The sequence below is a fragment of the Neovison vison genome, chromosome 12 (assembly GCF_020171115.1).
Source record: "Neovison vison isolate M4711 chromosome 12, ASM_NN_V1, whole genome shotgun sequence".
Taxonomy (NCBI): domain Eukaryota; kingdom Metazoa; phylum Chordata; class Mammalia; order Carnivora; family Mustelidae; genus Neogale; species Neogale vison.
This window is the reverse complement of record NC_058102.1, coordinates 132,307,821-132,323,243: the sequence shown is the minus strand read 5'-3', so window position 1 is coordinate 132,323,243 and position 15,423 is coordinate 132,307,821. Positions and strand designations below refer to the sequence as shown.

The following is a 15,423-nucleotide window of genomic DNA, read 5'->3' as shown; positions in this document are numbered from 1 at the left end:
AGATTTTTATGTCTATATTCATAAGAGATATTGGTCCGGAGTTTTGTTTTCTTGTAATATATTTATCTATTTTTGTTATCAGGGTACTATTGACCTCTTACAATGAATAGGAAATGATCTCTTATCTGTTTTTCAGAATGGTTTGCAAAGAATTAGTTTTAATTCTTCTTTTTTTCCCCCAAAGATTTTATTTATTTATTTGACAGAGGGAGAGATCACAAGTAGACAGAGAGGCAGGCAGAGAGAGAGAAAGGGGGAAATAGGCTCCCTGCCGAGCAGAGAGCCCGATATGGGGCTTGATCCCAGAACCCTGAGATCATGATCTGAGCTGAAGGCAGAGATTTAACCCTCTGAGCCACCCAGGCGCCCCTTAATTCTTCTTTCAATCATGGTATAATTCATCAATGAAACCATCCAGTACAGGGGTGTGTATGTGTGGTGGTGGTGGCAGTGGGGGCGATTTTTAACTACTAATTCAATGTTTTCATTTGTTTCAGATCTATTAGATTTTCGATTTCTTCTTGTCTTAGTTTTGGTACTTTGCATCTATCTAGGAATTTCTAGAATAGTTGTGCTTCCAGTATTAAGTTCCTTATTAGTTCAAGTCCAGCTTTTTGGACTGGACACATGTGAATTCTGTGTGGTGAGAAAGATGGTAACTAGGGGCCAGGTGAGCCAATGGCATGTTAGATGGTATTATGCAGGTAATACTATTTAAAATCACAAGCTTAACAATAGTCAGGTTTAAAGGAAAGTAGCCTAAATACACAAACTAAAAGGCAGAGATTGTCAGATTAGACTTAAAGAGGCAAGGCCTAACTATAAACTTCCTACAAGAAATGCATTTTAAATCTAAAACAAAACGTTTAAAGTTAGAAAAATGGTAAAAAAAAAAAAAAGACATCACATGCTAACATTAATCAAAAGAAATCAGAAGTGGTTATATTAATATCAGATAAAGTAAATTTCAGAGCAAAGAATATTATCAGGAAAAATGAGGGTCATTTCACAAAGAAGTCAATCATTTATCATTATGAACAGGACATGAATAGGACATGAGTCCATGTCCTATAAACAGGACCTAACAACTCCAAATGTTTATGTATTAGAACAGAACTTCAAAATATATGAAGCAAAAGTTGAAAGAACTGTGAGGAGAAACAGGCAAATATGAAATTTCTAGCTACTCTCTCAACAGAACAAGTAGGTATAAATTAAAAGGATATAAAAAAAAAACTTGAACAAAATTATTGAACAACCACAAAACCACAGAAGGCCAGTGCCCATGGAACACTTACCAAGATAGATTATATTCTGGGCCATAAAATGAGTCTCAATAAACTTAAGAGAATTCAAGTCATACAGGGTATGTGATCTAACCACAAAAAGAATTAAATTAGAAATCAAAACCAAAGATTTATGGAAAATCCCTCCAATATTTGCACACTAAATAACACTTCTAAATAATCTGTGGGCCAAAGAGTAACTCAAATTGGAAATTATTTTGAACTGAATGAAAATGTAAACACAACCCAGGTGTTTTGGATTGGACGCATGTAAACGCTAGGTGGTGGGAAGCAGAGCAACCGGAGGTCAGCGGGGGGAACCAATGGTGCAACAGAAAAGACACTGGTGTGTCCATCCAATAATGCAAGCCAAGCCCCTGCCTCTGGGCCCTGACAACAGCAGCGGGGGGACAGTGGTAAAGGGCTTTCAGAAGCAGACTGTCTCACCGTGGCCTTTGTTTCCTCCTTTCCTTCCTTCTTTCCAACCTTTCTTCCATCCATCCATCCATCCATCCATCCATCCCTTTCTTTCTGTTTAAGTTAATATATTTATTACAGCAGTTCTCTAGTCAAAAATACAGAAAGCTTCGCAAATCTGCATGTCATCCTTGCGCAGGGCCATGCTAGCCTTTTCTGTGTTGTTCCCATTCTAGCATATGAGCTGCTGAGGCAAGCACTCACTATGGCCTTCAAAGCCTGGTGGCCCTTCTTTTTGCTGCGCCAATGAATTAATCTCATTTCCCACTTGTTCTTCTTATATCTACTTCACATGAGGAAAAGAAACATTTCCACTTGAGGGCATACAGGATCTGTTAGTTTCTAATGAAGAACATTAGGATAAAGTATCAACTATAGTCTCAGAAGTACTGATTCTGAATTACTGGATGCTTTTTTATTTATAATTTTAAAGTGGATTAACATACACACATACACACACAATTGTATGCACACATATACAAGTAAAAACCATACAATCCAGGCAATAAAAAAATCCCATGTTTCTGATGTGCCACACAGCCCCTAAAGTATACATATTAATTCAAACCTATTTCCAGAAATCTTGACATAAAATGTTGGTACTTTGACTAGAAACCAGAGCATGTATATATATAATAAAAACAAAAAGATAAGTGTAATATTGAAAAGTTTTGATGTAGATGTTATAAAATAAAATGCATTTCAAACTTATGTGTCACAAAACAATCAAATAGGACATCTGATGTGAGACAAAATAAGTAAAACTTTAAGTCACTTCAGTTTTCTGAGTGAAATACATTCCCATGATATTCCTAATATTTAATATATTCTGAAAAGTAGAACAATAAAAAATGAATTTTGCTTTTATTTCTAATTGTATTAAAAAGTTACCCATTGATGTTTTAAAAGTCCTGTATGACTATAGACCTCTAGTTAATAAAAAGACATCTTTTATCAATATGCTTATATTTCCCAAATCTTTTACTTCCTATAAGTAGATTATAGTGAACGTATTAATTCATAAATGAAGCTGTTCAGGTCAGCAACACTTCATTAGCTTGTGAAAGTGACAGGAACATACCAACATAATTAGCAATACTTAGGGTCATTTAGCTGGGGTCCCACAGGAAGTTAGATGAGGCAGTGTGATGTCATTAGAAGGGGCAGGGTGGGGAGGAATGAGCAGAGGGAACCGTCTTATTCTCTAGTTAGTCAGAGATTTTATAATCAAAGAGAAATTCCTTGGAGTTTAGGAGATTCTGTTTCCGTGGTTTCTGGGAAGCCATCCATAAGGACTAGCTGTATGTAAAGTCCCACCGGGCTCAGACTACGGCAGCCCTGGACAGGTGAGGAGTCTGCCAACAACGGGAAGATGAGTACAGGGAGGAAAAGTGACAGGTCACAATTTGCTTATTTCTCAGGTTTCAGGGGCCTCTCTTCTAGGTCTTTCCAAGCGTTTGAGTGATCAGAATGACAGAAATGTCGTGCCTGCAAAACTAACGCGTGTAACTACACACTTTCTGGAAGTTCGTTAGCATCAGGATAGCACACAGACAGTTCTGTGCATTAGCACGAGTCATTATGGTGTGTTTCATGATGCTTCCTGAATTAATGAAATTATGAGGTAAATTTATATTGTTAAGAGCCAAATGACTTTTGATCTTTCCTGTTTCATTGATGATAATTTAAAATTATAAAAATATCTCCAGGAAAATTGTTTAAATCTTAAATCACCAAGCCTAGGTTGGCACTTAATGAACTAAGAAACTGGAAAAGAGAAAGTCAAATTATTTACAAATCTCAATCCTTTCCCAAATCTTTTAAAATGCCTGTATTAGAGATAGTTCCAAAACATGAATTTGAAACCTTTGTTTTCTATATTGTCACCCCAAGCATGTCATTTACCCATAGGGCATCTAGTTTTCTCTAGCATATGAAAGGTATATAAGGTAAGGCTCTGATATTTTGTAGTTTATCTCCGAAGCTAAGAAAATTTCTTTGGCTTTGAAACTTAGCTACCTATTGACAAAGATTGTCTCCTTAATCCAACTTTAGCCAGGCTCCTCTGAGCCTTCTCCTTGACTGGGTCCAACCTTTGGATGTCCCTTGTCTTTGCATTGCCCAGTTGTAGCAAGAATTGTACTAAGTCTGCTTAGTGCGAATCTCTCACCCTATTTATTATCTGAGACCACCTTGGCCTACCTTTTGCAAGACTCTGGTCAAGTTGGTTTAGCCAGAAATTCCCCTTTGCCTCTGATGCTTTCTCTTGGTAGTTTTTCATCCATTGAACCACACCCTGCTTCTTAACTGCAAATCTCCACACTTCCTTTATGTATTTTTTTAAAGATTTATTTCTTTATTTATTTGACAGAGAAAGAGATCACAAGTAGGCAGAGAGGCAGGTGGAAGGGCGGGGGAGCAGGATCCCTGCTGAGCAGAGACCCCCCAACACAGGGCTCAATCCCAGGACACTGGGATCATGACCCGAGCCAAAGGCAGAGGCTTTAACCCATTGAGCCACCCAGGCGCCCCTCCTTTATGTATTCTGAGTTGAACCCAATTTCTCTCCCTGGCTGTAAAGCCCCTCTTGTTGTACCCTTGAATAAAGTCTGTCTTACCATTCTTTGACAAGTGTCAGAATAATTTTTTTTTTTTCATTAACAATGTCCAAATAGTATCCTGACAGGGAAAGAGAACTTCTTCAGGAGTTTATGAAGGAATCTCACTTCTCTGGAACAATATGGTTCTTAAGAAATGTCACTGTGAGTAATTGTTCACTTGATCGTTTTCTACACCCAGATCGGCAGCCAGAAAAGATGATCAATGACAATGATAGTGAGCTTAGAAAGGAGCCCCTGAGATCCCTATCATGACCAGCATCTACATGGCAAACTCTTCCCATTTCCTAGTCAAAATGTAATGTCCATGGCTACATGATCAAAGGACGTGTTCTTGGTAAATTATTTTGGCTGAGGTGGGCAACTGGCTAAAACCATTTTGAAACAGTTTCAACCATTTTGAAACTGTTCCATGTTCAAACCTCTATGGGCCATGATTTGGGACCTTAAACATCATTCATCCGTAAGTGGGGGTAAATGCAAGATTTTTAGAAGAATCTTGTGCACGCCCATAGGCATTTTGTTCAGCCACCTAAGAACAAAGGTTATTATTTATTTATTTATTTATTTATTTTTGGCTTCATAAATGAAGGCTAACCAACACCTTGCTAAAGCAGATGGTTCTGAAGCTAGTAGTCTAATTTGCTTGAGTCTCTATCTCAAATTGCCTACCAGGGAGCAGTTATTTTAAGTTAAACTAAAGAAGGCAACCTTCATTTTGTTACAAACTCTTAGCTTCTCTAGACAGTCCTAACTTGCTTTTCTTTCATTCTTCCAAAAATTTAAGGTACCTTACTGTATTTTATTGTAACCTTATAAAGAATACATAAAGTAAATAAATACAGGTAACTTCCAGTCACTTTTTAAAATTTATAAGGAAACAACCAAAAAACTAAAATTAAAAAAATAAAAACCCACGAAACTTTCCCACAAAGTGTAAATATTTGGTGCTAATGAGCACAGCAGAGAAAACTGTTACGTATTTTGTTGTATCTAGAGCAAGGAGTACTGAATAATGTATGAAATGGAAATCCCTAGTCCAAAGCCAGAAGAAGGCTTTTTCACAGCTTGCTTAAATATTCATTTTAAATATGGTACAAAAAAGTCTTTTGTTTTTTTTTCTTGATTAGCCTTGGAAAAAGGCAAAAGACAATTTGTTTTCAGAAACCATATTATAGGGAATAGGAAAATGTTCTTTTAGCATTAAGTTTCTTAGTCTCTCTCTACTTCCTTTCATTTAAAACATTTCCTCATTTTGCCTCCTGAAAATATATTTGGCTTTTCTGAACCTAGAGATATTGCCTTAACAATTTTCTTAAAACAAACCTAACTTAGCAAGTATTCTATGCACCTACACAAGCACACAAAGAACTAGATGTTCTTTGAGATGTGTCCTGTATCATTCATGTCCCAAGTCAAACATCTGTATAATTACTGAAGGGAATTCCTCCTTATAAATGAACCTCCTTCATTTTTCCTGCTTCAGCTCTATTTTCTCTTTGATCCGTATTAAGATCTATACCATTCTTCCTTCTTTCTCCAAAAAGGAATAAACAGTTTCATGCTGAAATAAATTGCACTGCACGAATGGCCTTCCAGGGAGGTGGGGCATTGGGACTGGCTTGCGCTAGGACGTAGGTAACAAAGGGACACATTTGCCTATAGAGAACTTAGGGCAATAATAAAGACAACTGAAAGTTGGTCTGCTTTTTCTCACCATCGCGTAACAGTGACTCTAAATGTCAGTGATAAAAGACTCCTCCATGAAGAGGCAAACCACTCTTGCCCTGCCCCCAAATTGTTACCCTATATTGCACTGTGAGAACACAAAAGACTTGCAATTTTCCTTTGGAAGGGCACGGTAGTCTCTGATGTATAATTCTCAAACACAGGGAAAGACCACTACATTAAAAAGTAGAATATTTGGTAAAAGCAAATGAAACCTTGAAGTTCCCTCCCAGGCTAATAGTATCATTTCAGTGACAGCGTGAGATCCTGTTCCTTTTTCATATTTGCTCCAAGTAGCCCCATCCCCCTTGATATATTTACACACATTTCAGTCAAGTTTAGCCTTTGTAACTTTACAGATGAGGCAAGAAAACTGATTTTCAGATGTTAAAATAATTTCGTCTTGGTTATATAAATAGTTAATGGCAGAACTGAAATTTGAATTTGTTAGGATTTACACTTTTGCTCTTTTTAAATTTTTTTAGAGATTTTTTTTTAATTTACTTATTTGAGAGAGAGAGAGACAGTAAGCAAGAGCATTCAAGCTCAGTGGGAGGGGCAGCAAAGGGAGAGGGGGAGGGAAAGGCACACTGAGCAAGGAGCCCAGCACTGGGCTTGATCTCAGGACCCTGAGATCATGACCTGAGCAGAAGGCAGACACTTAACCGACTGAGCCACCCCAGTGAGTGCCCTTTTAGGTCCTTCCTCTTTCTCATGTTAATACCAAATCTTAGAAGTCCACAAAATGCTTGAATCTAAGATACCAAGCAAAGACACCCACGGCAGCTGCCTTCACTATAACCATCCACCCATTCATTCACTTAACAAATACCTAAATATATAAATATAGGCACGGTGTACAACTGTTCCCATAAGAATGGGAAATATGAAACTTGCTCAGCCAGTCTTCCATTGGGTTATTCACATTCTTCTGGGATGTTAATTATTCAGTTTTACAGACTTAAACAATATTGGAATTGGTAAAATTTAAGCAATATGAAAAATCCAGAATATAATATAAAACTATATGGTTCAGACAGGTTAAGAATAATCCAGCTCATTAAGTTAGAAACAGTTTCTACTTGATTTAAACCTTCACTGGTAACTCTTCACTATGATGACTTCTAAGGACAAATAGAAAATAGCTTGACCAGTCTTTGAAATAAAGAAAAGAATGATGGACTAATCTAGTTTCTCAAATTCTAATCATTTGCATACCACAGTCTTGATTTCTGCCTAAGTCTGCGTACCAGCTACATATTCTCTAAATCAATTTCTACAGAAAATATTTTAAAGGAAACTTTATATTGCTACTTTATATGAAAAACTGATAATGCAGAAATAGAAAGTAACTATAGAAATACAGTGAGATGGTCAGTAAATTATATCAAGGGAGCATTGGAATGGAAAGCTCTGAGCCTGAAGCTTGATCTGCTCTTGTTGAAAGGGGAGATTAGCAAGTATTTGGCAGGTGTTACAGACCTACTAGTGCCCTGCTAAATTTTTTTATTGGAAATAATCAGAAAGATGGAAAGAGCATCTGAATGGAAGTTATTTTCTCATTACATGATTCAGTGCTATTTAATATTGTGTTTGTATCCCACCAAATATCCTGTTGCAGACCATAGAGTTACATGTTCTAGACACATGGGGACATCCAGTGAGTCAGGGAGCTGTGAATGCATTATGTATGGAGAGAACTGTTGGAAGCAGCTTCTAAGTCTGCATCTGACGTTTTTATTCATTCAATCATCAACTCATAAGTACTAAGTATCTCTCATGTGTTAGTCATTGTGCTAAGATCTGGGGATTCAATGGTAAGACCCTCACTTCAAAGAGAAAGTAAATTAGGTAAAAATGAAGAAGATAATGAAATAAACAAACTGTATTATATAATAGAGGACCCAAGAGATGCTAAGTGCTAGACTCATAGGGAGAAGGATCATTTTTAAATCTCAGGAGGTCACCCATTCTCTCAGGATTTCTAGAAGGCTTATTGTCTATTACAGGTTGCCAATGATTACTCATTTCCTCTGGTGAGCATCAGTTAAAAATAGCTATCATATAATGAATGGAAACCGGAAGATCCTTGAAGACTACAAGGACATAATAGCAAAGTGTTCCGTGATGTGGAAAGAATAAAATGAATGTCAGAAAGAATACCAGAGATTGGTCTAATCTTTTCCTTTTATACGAAATAGAAGCCTATGACTTCCTAGAGTTAGAGGCTGAAATGAGATTTAAGCTGGATCTCCTGACATCCAGTCCAATGTTCTTTGTACTATGGGACATACATAAGAAAAGAATCTTGAGAGTTAAGGATATTTATGTTTATTCCAACAAGATACTCTGGAGCATTCCTAGTAAGTAAGTACCAATGCAACAAAACAAACAAGTACCAAACAAAAACCCAGAAAAGAAATTAAGATTCTTGTGTAGTAGATAGTAAAATGATCACATTTAAAGAAAGACTGAAAGGGGAATATTTAAAGACAAATATAATACATATAATGATTCTAAGATAAACTGTTGTCTAAGCCATATTAAAACACTTTTATAGAGAAACACGATCACATTAGCATGGAAATGTGAATGGTTTACTATGCCATTATGTTATATTATATGCCATATATTTCATTATTAGAGTTAAAAAAAAAAACTGTAAAGCTAATCAGCATAAAGGGCTTCCTCTATAGAGTTGATGTTTTATCTTGAGGGAGAAATTACATTCTCTCTCCAGTGGTCTTTGGCACCACTGCATTGAGAGTTCTTGGAAAGAGGAGGCAAAGGAAAGCCCCTTGTGGATATACTATATGCCTCTTTCTTCTTCATCCTCATCATATACATTAAGGAAAGTAGGTGGTTTTGAATGTATAAGAAGATTTACCCCATTGCCTAGTTTACAAGCTTGATAATCACTAGAGCACATTGCTTAAGGAGGAAATCGAGAACACTATTTTTTTAACTTCACCCATTTAATATCAGCACGATTACTCTGGAGCATGTAATTTACAGATGAATAACAGTAGTCTCTGTCAAGTCAGCAGACTGGTGAATTCTACTATATAAGGATTCTTTGGGAGCCCTCGACCTGGATTTTTAGCTGTATTGTCTTTGTATTCTATACTGTTCTTAGCTAGTAAATACTCTCTTGCCTTCATTCTAAATTGTTTTTTATTCAGAATGAAATTTTCCATACCCAATGGCACAATTTTATTGAAATTTGTTGTTCAAGTTCAGTTGTATGAAAGATTTTCCTAGAGAATCTTAATGATAGTGCCTTGAAAATGAAAAAAATATGTATTGTCTTTTTGTCTAAATGAAACCATTTAAGTGGTTGACCCAGCTTGCAATTATATGCCAAGCCAGACACTTTGTTCTCCCCATGGGAATGAAAACTAGTGGAATACAATATACCTGTGAAGCTTGAGAGTGACAGTTCCATAAACAGTAGCAAAACCGAGAAGACGGACCCATCTGAGGAGAATACAGCGAAATGTGCTTGGCTCAAAGTACAAAATAACAACCTGTGGGATGAGAACAGAAAGAAAGAGACCTTCAAGATCAACTGATGACCCACAGACTAAAATCAATATTTCACATATGGATTTTGACATAAGCACACATCCTTCTCAATAAAACTTTAAAATATTATTTTGATTATTCATTGTCCAAATTAAAAGACTACAGTCTCCCTATTGCTTTCAAATTAAAACTAAGTTTTTAAATTCTGGCTTTCAGGAGTTTCTATCAATTGTCTTTCAGCCTTTGGCACAAAGTTAACTCTCTTTATTTCCCCAGATGGGCCAGCCAGGCTGTCGTCCATTGTCATACTCCACCTCCCTACTTCCAGCATTAGTCTCCCCTGTCGGAACCAGCCCTGAGAGGATTGTCCTGTAACCTACTCCCCAGTCAGTTCACCCTCAGTACCTGTTTGTACCTGTCTCAAGCGCCTCACTAACTCTTCTCTTCTCACTCCAGAGTTCTCACTGAGCAAATATTAAATAAACATTTACCATGAGCCAGATACTATACTAGATGCTTTAGATACAAAGGCCACTAAGAAAGAGAAGCGAGACCTGTAAATGAGGAATTGCATTAAAGTTGCACAGGTGCTATGGGGAACACCTGTCAGGTTTAGTGGGATGCAAAGCAACAAGTGATCAGTTCTGGGCGGGGGGTGGGGCCAGTCTAAAGGCATGGGCAAGGCACTGTATGCAGTACCCTTCAGATGCTACTGATGGTTTTGAACAAGCCCTCATAGAATGGGTATTGGTTTGGCCCTGCTTAAGAAATCTAAAGAATAGGGATTCCTGGGTGGCTCAGTTGGTTGAGCAGCTGCCTTTGGCTTAGGTCATGATCCCAGAGTCCTGGGATCAAGTCCCACATCGGGCTCCTTGCTCTGCAGGGAGCCTGCTTCTCCCTCTGCCACTCTGTCTGCCTGTGCTCTCTCTCTCTGACAAATAAATAAATAAAATCTTAAAAAAAAAAATCTAAAGAATAAATGTTGAAGAATGTAGACTTTCGCTCTTATGCTGGAGTGGCAGGCCTGGACTGATTTTGCTGAAAACAAGGTCAGCATAACAGAAAAACATACACACTCACAAAGGTAAAATTTAGGAAACATAAAGCACAGCTGGGTGACATGGGATGGGTGCTGACATCTTCTTGCTGGTAACATACAAATGGAGCCCCAGTCTCCAACAGTGTCAGGAACAACATCACCGGCAGCTCTCTGACGGTATTTCTCAAATAGGCCTACTGTAGAAAGATATTAAACTAGGTACTTCCAATACCATTAGAATCAAATTCTCAAGGAGTGGGAAAAAGGCTGGTATTAAGAAGAAATCAGAGGAAGGTAAAAAGAGGTGTGTCCAGGAGATCATGTTGCTTTGTGTCTAGGTAGTATCTGTCCTTAATTTTTTAATTCAGTAGGTCTATGCTGAAGATGCAGATCAAGATGGGATTTTAAAATTCAGTCTACCGGAAAAAGTGCTTGGAGTCATCCAAAAAATGATATAAAAACATTTCCTTTATTTGCTATTTTCACAAAACAAGTTCAAACTTTATATGTGTGTTCTAGGTTTTAGTTCATAAATTTTAGAAATAGTTCTTTTACACAAGGATCTGTCACTAATTACAAATTCTGCAAAACAAGCTGCTGTATTGTTTAGTAAGGAATCTGAGCTGAAGGAAGATGGGAAAATTTAGGGAAAAAAAACAAATGAGGAAAACTTGGTAGATTAAGGGCTGGGGGTATGTGCTCCATCTTATGGCAGAGATCAGTGATAAATTAGAAACTAGTGAGAGAGGGACCTAAATTCTAGAATATGCAAAATCTCAAATATTTCCACTAGACATGGCTTTAGAGATTATTTAGAGGTTAGTCCAGGACAGTGGATTCCTGGAATCTACAAAACCCTGTGACTTATATAAAGTTTCCTGTGGCACACCGAACACTGATTAGGGGCATGAATAAGCAAAAGTGAGGAATATAATACAGAAATTTGCGTGTCTGGAGGAAAGAATTGCTCTTGGATTGTTCAGGAACTACTGTTATAGCTTCAAACTTCTATTTCACAGATGAAGAATCTGAGGGCTTGTTACTGTAAATGAAAGACTGAATAAGTGAGAAATAATGAAAAAATAATAGTCAATTTTTTTCAAGATCAGTGGGTGAGGTATAAGCTGAAACATAATAGAAAACGAAATTCCAGTGAACTTAATAAAATACATTATTAGAAACAGTTCAGCGAATACTGAAGGAAAACTCCTAATTCTGGACTGTGGTAATGGGAGAATCCAGGCTCTGCATCCAGTCTCCCTGGGTTCTAATCCTGGGTCTGTCCTTTACTAGGGTGACTTTGACAAATTACTTGACATTGCCTTGCTCTGCCTCAGTTCTCCCATTTTTACAATGAACACAACACTAACACTTCCAGATAGGTTTGTTTTGGAGTTTGAATGTGGTAAACATAGCACCTGGTACATTGGGCATTCAATGAATTTTGGCTAATATATTAGGAGAGCTGAGTTATGTGTACTTTGTTCTAAAAGTTATCATTCTCACCGATGTGAATTCTTTTCTCATTGTTCCAGCTACTCCCTTTGAATTCCTATAGTCAATTTTGACCATACACTTTTTTTTTACTTTACATTATACTGTTAACTGCATGGGTATTCCCCTGAATCTAGGAAAACCAAAGAGGGTATGCTTCTCCATATATTCCGTGTGCTGGGTACACAGAAAATTTAAATATATTAAACATTTGGTAAATGATCTAATTTAGCTAATTTAACAAGGAAAATGTTATCTTCAAAATAAACTATGTGAAAATTCCGATTAGGATTCACTAATCATTGTGATTCTGACTGCTCAGTTTCCACTCTGTTTCCGACCTGGGCCCGTTCACGCTTCCTTAAGCAACCTGGTAGTCTCCCGCTCCCTGGAGGTCACCATGCTGACGGCCGAACTTAGTGCAGACACCCGATCGGCATAGCGCACTACAGCCCAGAACTCCTGGCCTCAAACGATCCTCCTGCCTCAGCCTCCCGAGTAGCTGGGACCACAGCAATCACTGGCAATCACTGTGATTCTAATCCATTCATTCACTATTTAGTCTGCGATTTAGAAGCCACTGTAATTCATCAGATGTGGATTAGGTCCTCAAGTTACAGTTTAGAAGAGGGAATGCTCTGTGTAATGGCATGATCATACCAAATATTTATACAGCACTATTATTAGCCACAAAATTAAGCTTTTTTTTTTACAGTATTTACTTCTTTAATCCCCACCATACTTCTACAGTAGGAATGTTTATTTTACAAAGGAGGACTGATGCACAGAGAATGTGGGAGATGTGCTCAGCATCACACAGCGAGGAAATGTCAGGGCGAGATCTGAATCCACGCAGCTGAGCTCCAGAGTTCGTGTCTTGCTTCTCTCAATAGTTCTACCACGTGGCAGAGGTGATGAATGCTATTACACTGTGAATTGAATCATATTGAGGATTCAGAGGAAAGAGGAATTACTCTCAGTGGAAACAAGCGAAGTTATCGTAGGAGGGTTCACATCTGAGTAAGGACCTGGAGGAGGAAAGCGTTTAAGTATGTAAGCAGACAGGCAAGAGGGAGGGACCCCAAGACAAAGGCCTCATTGTGGGAAAGCTTCAGGAGTGTGGAGTATACAATTTTGGACAGAAAGACATAAAGGGGAGTACTAAAAACCAAGATTTAAAACAGAGATGGGACGAGTTCATTCATTGTAAGTTTTAAATAAAAGGGTGAGGAATTCAGATTTTATTCCGTATCAAGACCTGTCATTAAACTTCTATAAACTGAGATCAGAAGTGTGTTCCATGGAGTTAATCTGGCAGCATCACACAAGACGACTGGATGCTATGGAAGGGGAAGATATTGAAGGGGAGAAGGCCAGCTGGGAGACATCAAAACAAAACAAAACTAATTCATCACCTTTCTCACCAAACCTTCCCTTTTCTTGTATCTTATTTCAGCATCCTCCTTACTCTAGTCCCCAAATGCTTCTGCTTCCTTAACTCTCCTGTGTAGAACTTTTCAGTGGCTCCCAGGGTTCTTATGAAAAAGCCTACATTGGTATTTTTTTAAGAAGATTTTACTTAGTTTATTTGAGAGAGATGGAGAGAGAGAGCACCCATGTGTGTGCACAGCAGGAGGCACCGGGAGTAGGGAGACAGAGAATCCCAAGCCGACTCTACACTGAGTGCAGAGCCCAACTTGGGGTTCGATCTCATGGCCTGGAGATCACGACCTGAATCAAAATCAAGAGTCGGATGCTTAACCAACTGAGCTGCCCAGGCCCCCCAAAGCCTAAATTATTCAGGATGATAAGATGCCAGCTTACTTCTACTACATCAGTACTTTCCACCTACCCAAACCTTCTGACCTTGCATATGCTGTCCCTCCTGACTAGCTGTTCCTTACACAACCCAACCGTCTCACCTGTACCTGGCTTACTCCCATTCACCTTTCGGGCTTCAGTCTAAACCTCTCTTCCTCTAGGAAGGGGAAGCCTTCCCTGTGGCTTCGCATGCCGTCCCTACTTGATCACGGCCCAGGATCCTTAGCCTTGCAGGCCTGGCAAACGACCATGCTTATCGTGTTCAATTCTATACTACTGGCCCTAACTAACTGATTCCCTGGGCACACAGCAAGAGCTCCTGAATATGTGCTGAAGGACAGAAAAAATACAGCTGTCGGAGAACGGTAAAGAAGGCTGAAACTACTGTACTGAGAACGGGAAGCAGGCATTCATGAGAAGAGAGGAAAGAACATGCTGAGTCAAGAAAATTGGGCAGCTGGTTATTTGTTGAGGCAAAAGTGAAGAAAGTGTCAAAAATAATGTGAAGATTTTTAAGCCTGGGTGACTGGAAGGATGATTGTGTTTAGAAAGAAACAGCTAAAAAAAAGATGATGCATCGGTCTGGGTATAACGGTGCCAGCTCTGCTAAGAAACCTCCCCGTCCAGCTTCATCCTTCACGTCTCCGCTCAGAGTTGGCATTCCCGAGACTGAGTCAGGTTTCCATCTTATCTGCACATGATTTCCTTGTATTGAATTCTGAGCTTTGCTTTTTGACACTTACCGACTATATTTTGATAGAGCCATCTGTAATTCATTTGTTAAATGTGTCTACTAGCTAGTTTGTAAATTGCATGATTAATGATCATGCGTGATTTACGGTCCCTACGGGGATCGTAACTATCTTACTCGGGATTTCATACCCATTCCCTAGTACCTGGCAACAGTAGGTAACCAATCAGAGGTAACCAAGGAAAGAGATTAAATAGAGGAAAGGAAGGAAGGAGAGGGGAAGGAAGGAAGAAAAGATGTAAGTTTACTTTTTGATATATTGAGTATAAGTTGTCTATACAACATCTAACCTAGATCTAGCTTTTTAGTAGTTAATATAATAATACAATTATAATAATTATATAATAATTGTATATAATAATACAATATACAATAATATATGCAATATATACAATTGAATATTGTATATACAATATACAATAATAATGAGAAAAGGGGGGAAGATGAGAAGTTTAAATATTTTTCAAATCTCAATATTTCACCTTTCCTTATTAAATATAATGTGTATAAAGCTATAGCTTAACAAATTATTGTAAATATCCCTTCCCAAATTCCAAGTGAATAAGAAGTTTTATAACAAACCTTTATAAAGGAAGAAATGGAGAAAACCTAAGCCACTGGGCCAAGGAATTTATGAACGATGATGATAACACAACTAGTTGCCATTTTATGTAGCATTTACAA

The 15,423-nt window shown here is 38.0% G+C and overlaps 1 protein-coding gene and 1 non-coding gene across 2 annotated transcripts in view; both read right to left on the bottom strand.

The window, feature by feature from the left end:
• GPR158 (G protein-coupled receptor 158) overlaps positions 1 to 15,423 on the bottom strand; it is a 426,979-nt gene that overhangs the window by 51,223 nt on the left and 360,333 nt on the right. Inside the window, exon 6 of the mRNA XM_044227555.1 lies at positions 9,527 to 9,636. Coding sequence (XP_044083490.1) covers positions 9,527 to 9,636 — 110 coding nt within the window. The remainder of the gene's footprint in view (positions 1 to 9,526; positions 9,637 to 15,423) is intronic.
• On the bottom strand, positions 1,858 to 1,963 carry LOC122892801. Its single transcript, XR_006381487.1, has one exon. It is a non-coding gene; the product is annotated as a U6 spliceosomal RNA (small nuclear RNA).